The 6,440-nt window shown below is 32.8% G+C and overlaps 1 protein-coding gene across 1 annotated transcript; it reads right to left on the bottom strand.

Annotated features, from left to right (window-relative positions):
* Window positions 1–5,652: 5,652 nt before the first annotated feature.
* LOC123008904 lies at window positions 5,653–6,169 on the bottom strand. Its single transcript, XM_044404964.1, has 2 exons — window positions 6,160–6,169; window positions 5,653–6,096 (listed from the first exon to the last, which is right to left on the bottom strand). The coding sequence occupies exon 2, from the start codon at window positions 6,082–6,084 to the stop codon at window positions 5,707–5,709; it is 378 nt and encodes a 125-aa protein (XP_044260899.1). The 5' UTR covers window positions 6,085–6,096; window positions 6,160–6,169; the 3' UTR covers window positions 5,653–5,706.
* Window positions 6,170–6,440: the final 271 nt, after the last annotated feature.

The following is a 6,440-nucleotide window of genomic DNA, read 5'->3' as shown; positions in this document are numbered from 1 at the left end:
TCCAAATGAAATTATTGCAGTTGAAATAACATTATGGAGAATGTAGTTTGCAACAGTCCAAATCAGCCACTGCTCGAATCTATTGCTCATAAAAATATTTTTATCTTAATAGCGTGTTGCAATTAAAAATTTCTGGTGGTGGCTGATCCGGCGATTGTAAATATCATTATACTAACCTTCAAATTTTTGCCACTGCTTCAGCCGCTTTTGGCACTTTTCGTCAACCGTACTCCTGCACTCCTCAAAACACAAACACAAATACAACAGAAAAAACAAATGACCATTAAACTATTCGTTCATGTAAAGACTCGTTTGAACAAAGTTGGAGCACATTCACCACACACAACGTGCAACTGCATGTTATGGTGAGCATGCGCGCAATTTTTCCAAGTAATATTTACGTATTTACATTTGAAGTTCCGTTTGTTATATGTTAAAATCTTTATGCTAGTTAAAAAAGAATAAACTCTTGTTGAATAATCGTTTCCATTGGTTATCATGTAAAGAAAATACATTATTGACTAAACAAAAATTTAAATAGATTTATTAACTATTAAATTATTACTTATTTATTACGATCTATAGTTTACATACTAAATAACAATACCGTAAAGAATATTTTGTTCAATAATAATAAACCAATAACTTAATGGAAAACCCGACATGTTATTTTCCAATGTTGGTTATTGCTTGAGAACATACATGGATTAGTATTAAACTTTTCTTAGTCAAACTAATGTATCATTTAGCTGTTACTATTCATTTTTCTCAGTGTACATGTCCACAGTTAAGTACAAAATTTTCGATTAGCTATCACCGCCAATGATCAAGTCGGCCATTCATTCCTCTCGCGTCCATCTCCACGACTCACGTCGCCAACAGTTATTTTCCGAGTAATTCAAAATTCTCTGTAACCATCATCATCAGCAAATTCAGTCTTCAGTATTCAGATAAATTTTTTGTCTCGTTTCTCGGTAGTAGATTCGGTTCACGTAGTCGCCATCATTATCCGGCGGTATTTAAGACGTTTTAATCGCGATTCTTAATGTATCGGACGTTACCTCGGTGACTGCGGACAGCCCGAGTAGACGGCGATCTTGGGCCGTGTCGTGGCCCCCCGCGATGTAATTGCAAGCCGCGAGTGTGTTCGAATGGGTGGTCCCGTAACGCGTCCCGCTGGGACGATCGCCCAACGCGGACCAACGATTTTCCCCAATTCCCGATTTACTACCAGAAAATAGCAAGGAATATGGCCAAATCCTATCAGATGTGATTAAAAGTTTTGTTTTTATTTAGCAGAGTGTCAATCTGGGGTTTTTAAAACATCATGTTGCAAAAGACAGGGGAGACTATTGGAAGCTATCAAATTTTGTCAAAAACCCCACACTATCAGATTTTGTTAAAATTTATAAAGGGGGCTCGCGGCGAAGCCGCTCGCTCTCTTCTAAATCTCACACTATCAAATTTTGTCAAAATTTAGGAAAGGGCTCGCGGCTTTGCCGCTCGCTCCCTTCTAAAGCTCACACTATCAGATTTTATTAAAATTTTTAAAGGGGGATTACGGCTTTGCCGCTCGCCTTCTTCTAAACCTCATACTATCTGATTTCACAATTTTTCTGCTAATAAACTCGATACATCTCTATTTGTTACTTTGATAGACATAATAAATTCATGCCTCAAATTAAAAAAAAATTAAAAATTTATCCCATACTTTTTGTTTATTGTAAATGTTCAGTTGTTTTAATTGAAAAAAAGAAAAAAGTTAACTCAATAATTAGACAAATCGACAATCCGAAACCTTTTACAATAATTAATTAGGATTATAGATTTTCTACTCTATTCTTTTGTACTACATATATCAAAACGTTGATAAGTCTTACTTTATTACACTTCAATAAAATGTAATAGGTTTCGCACTATTTTGAAGTAATTTTCTACAATCTGTTTGAAAACCACGCAAAAATTCAGACACTGAAGGAAGATAAAAAATGAAAATTGAATCAAACTTTTTCTTCATCGGCATTTCAGTGAAAAAGACCTAAGAGTGTAAATAAATATATGTGCAGTAAAACTTTCAAAACGAGTTTTTGGCAAATAACTCTAAATGTGTCAGGATTTACGATAGGGTTATAATTAAAAAAAAGTTTTTTATTTAACAAAATATCAAAATTCTAGCTTAATATACTATGTTTTATGTTAAGTTTTTTCTCTAAGTCAAGTTTTCTGTAATTCGAAATTTTATAGAACTTCACGGAAAAAAGTGGCAGTAAATTTGCAGGACAATTACAACTCAGGGCCAGTACATTTTACGAAAATTTTCAAGAAAATTTACATTTTTTCTTGATATCACAAAACTCATGTAAAAGTATTTACACAATTGTTGTAAAATCACACAATTATTTTACAACAATAGAACCTTTTGTAAAAACACAAGCGTTATGTAAATTCACATTACCCTTGTGAATGAGAACCAATGAAAAGTTTTGTAACGGTCACGTGGTTTTTTGTTTTTTTATTTTTTTTTAAATTTTTTGTTGCAAGTCACAGATCGCAACGTGCTTCTAGCTTACCTATTGTTCAAATGTTCAAAAACTCAAAATTCATCTATGATATAAGACTGCACAAATTTTGGTAAAGATAGAGTGGGTAAGTTTTTGCAAAATATTTTTTTTTTCAATATGTTTAAGTGTGGCATGTGTCAGATAAAATTTTTAGCAAAATACTGCCACAACCCTGAAATTTCTGCAAAAATCCAGATAAAGTAAGCACTACCAAACAAGTAAGAAAAAAATTTTACTTATAATTCCCCGAGTTGTGTTGATTGTTTACGTAAATTTTTTCGAGAAATTTGTTAATTTTCTAGGGAATTGATATGGGTTTACAAACAACATTTTTAAATTTTGCCAGGCGCATGATAAAACATAACATATTATCATCAGTAACAAAGTGTTGCATGAAAGTTGCTAATTCAGGACCAAAAACACATCTTGTATAAACCCCTATTTTTACCATGTAAAATTTACCTAGCAACAATGTAATAATAAAACCAATGCAAATTTACTACGTGTGTTTCATTTTTAACTGTAAAATCACATTACAACAAAATCGTAAAATTACAGCACTTTGTAATAATACAATTTTACGTCACCGTTCTTGGTCACAAAATTGTAATTTTACAATAAAACTTTTTTCAGAGACTATTTTTCTTTGTCTTGAAGTAAAAAAAACGTTTATAATAAGAGTCGAATTCTCGGTATTTTCTCGATGTTGAGTGAATCGTTAAAAACAACCCAGTCTAAATTATAAACCTCACAAGTGTCAGAAAAAAATTAAATTGTAAATAAAATACAGCGCTACACAAAAAAAAATATTGACGTAAAGTGTGGGATTCCTCCTAGTATGCTATTGACTATAATTAAAAACAAAACCACAATCAGACGAACTTTTTATAATTCGAAATTATCTTCTTGCATTTAGAGGATTCGACTTTGTAAAAGTTCACTGTATTCTCTTCTAGTCTCCTTCATTGTCGCGAAAAATTTATTGATTTTTTACAAAAACACGAGTACTTGCCCAATTTTCAGATAATTTTTCGATGTTAGACATTTTTTATTTCACAATTTACAAGATTAATCAATGCACAAATCTAAAATAAAGTTTTCTGTAACTAAATACCTATAAAAAGAAAAAGAAAAAGAAAAAAGAAAAAGAAAAAAGAGAGGTCCAACTGTACTTTACAAAGTATAGGAAATGGTATGCCTTTTTCAATTTAACATTGTTGATTTTTTTCTGAGAATCGAATAAAAACGGTAGGTAAAAAACTCGTAAAGGGTAGTACAAAAAAGACATTTTATCATAAAAAATTAACTAATGGAAAACTCAAAACGCGTTAATGTTCTTTTTAAAAACAAGACTTTTAACAATATAGTTTAAGCACTTTTTGTTTAACTTCTTTCCCAAAGCATACGATTTTTCGCGCAAAGCGGTTTTTAAAGAACCAATGAAATTTTTACACTTGAGGAACGTCAAAACTCCACTCAGAGCCTCCAGTTGGAGTTTGTTGTTTTGTGCGATTCGAAGAGGGATAATTGCGGAACTCGTGAAGGGTGGCAGAAAGCAGCGATGTATGAAATGAGGCACTGGAACGGGCAGGGTTGCCAATCGTCTGACATAAAGTCATCTGCAGTTGAGAGGTCATCTCAGGGTCCATCCTGGTTGCCTAGCAACGCCACATCGCACCAGGATCATGCCATCAAAGTAGCAATGTCCTTTCTCTGACTATTTGTAAAGAAGATTCCTTTCGATAAATAAGCCCTCTTTTGTGTCGAAAACCCGTGAAAAATATGCTGTTTTACTCAAAATTTCAACTCGAAAAGGGAATTCTTTGAATTTTTTTTGACATTCCATTGGGGCATCTGATGGGTGTTTCGTATCTTTTAATTGGTATCCAATACCTTGTCTTACATGGTTCGAAAGTGACATCCGATACGCAATTAGAAAGTGACAGACGTGTGACGAGGGATCGTTCAGACCCCTGAAAAAAATCATTACGTAACTGAATATTTGTGAATAATCACATTCTGAAGTCGTTTGGATTAAAACAATGGTCCCCGACTGTGGTCCTCTTCGTAATCTGTTAGCTCTGGCGCTATCTGTTCATCATCCATTAGCATCAACATGGCATTTCGGCCATGGCACGCTAGATATGTGCATGAGAATATAGAAATTTTTCACGGGGGAAAAATTGTGGTAAAGGAGCGGCGCGGCGCTCCAGGGGGTTGGGAATGGTCATTAAAAAATAATTTATACAGATTTTTGGAAAGGATGGTGATTCGCACCGCAGGCGTCCCGTTTGCCAGTTGCTGACAGATTTCATTTAATTTCAGAATAAAATCAAACAAAAAACAAGTAATGACTCAGGCAAAAAATCTGTCAAAAACGATTTTTGTTATCTTTTGACAAAAGAAGAACGTTTATTTTTTTTTAATAAAACACTGAATCGTCATGCTTTTACATTTTTATTTATTTTTTTACCTTGTTTTGTGATAAAATGACGAGATAAGTGAAATAAAAGTTCCTTTTCCTTACAAAATTTGGACATAAAACGTCTCCATTTTGGCGAATCACTGTGACAATCAAATATTTGTCTCTCTGGTCATACATTATGATTCGTGTCCCTTCGCTATGGCTAAAATTCGGTGGAGCTTCATTAATTAAAAATTTCTGGTTAAGTGTCTTTGCTTTTTGTCTTCAAATATCAGTGACATGGCAAAAAACTTCTTCCTTCTTTCTTCGGATTGTCCTGCAGGAATAGAAACTCCTTGGAAGTTTCCAGCAGGACCTAATTCGTTTTCCCAGTCAAATGGGTCTGTTTCTGGTACTATGGTCGCAAGGATGTCGATTTTAGAAGCGTTTATTACCTTGAGATGGGTTTCTTGGCTTGGAATTTTAAATTTGGCTAAGAGTGCGTTTTAAACTATTATTTCGTAGTAAATAAATGTCTGAAATTATCGCTATCTGCACCTGATATTTTATCAGTAGTGTTTATAGTAAATACTTGAGTAAGTTTATTGACACAATGTTATTATCACATCCTAGGACCAAATCTGAGAATAAGCATTTTTTTGAATTTTTAGTTTAAAGAAAAAAACATTTTTTGCTAACAAATAAAGAATTTATTTAGTGGTTCATTACACTTAATGCAAATTATTTTTCTTCTACAGCCTTATCATACACAGAAATAATAATGTACTTATCCTGTTGATCATAATTTACAACACGATCACCTTTGTGACTAAACTCAGGTTGAGCTTTCCCAATAGCAAATTTCATATTAATAGTGTATTCATCTATGGTCTGATCGTTAAAGATAAGTTTCATGGTGAAAGGACATTTAGAAGCAAAATAATTCACTTCTTCTCTTCTTTCTACTGATTGTCCTGCAGGAATCCCAACTCCTTGAAAATTGCCAGCAGGACCTTGCTTATCTTCCCAATCTTTTGGATTTGCTATGGTTACTGCAGTTGCAGTAATGTCTTCCTTGGTGCCATTTATCACCTTAAGATGAGTTTCTTGGCTGGGCATTTTGGAAAATATCTAGAAATATTATTAAAAAAAACAATTCTCTGATAATTACTTAAATAGGTAATTGAAACTTACCAGAATTGCTAGTCAGTTGATTTCTGATGCCTATGTAGGGGATATTGAGTCTTTAAATAGTCAAAATCTTATCATCTGATCTTAATAATCAATTGTTTAAAAAAATCGTCATTTTTTTTCCAGGTAAAAGTAAATGAACTCATTATCTTAATTAAATTAATTAATAAATTCTCAATTTATCTTGATTTTATTTACTAGCACTTTTCAAATGTTTGAATACGTCAATTAATAAGGATTTTAAAATAACATATTGTAGACTCTATTAAACAAAACAAGTTTTG

This window comes from Tribolium madens, unplaced genomic scaffold (genome assembly GCF_015345945.1).
Source record: "Tribolium madens isolate multiple individuals breed KSU strain unplaced genomic scaffold, Tmad_KSU_1.1 Scaffold_71;HRSCAF=194;Tcas5.2_LG6, whole genome shotgun sequence".
NCBI classification, from domain to species: Eukaryota; Metazoa; Arthropoda; class Insecta; order Coleoptera; family Tenebrionidae; genus Tribolium; species Tribolium madens.
The sequence above is the reverse complement of the archived record's forward strand: the minus strand, read 5'-3'. Positions and strand labels throughout refer to the sequence as shown.

What these genes read in the sequence shown, in the direction of transcription:
- LOC123008904 (XM_044404964.1), bottom strand. Translation starts at nt 6,084, where the DNA reads ATGCCCAGCCAAGAAACTCATCTTAAGGTGATAAATGGCACCAAGGAA.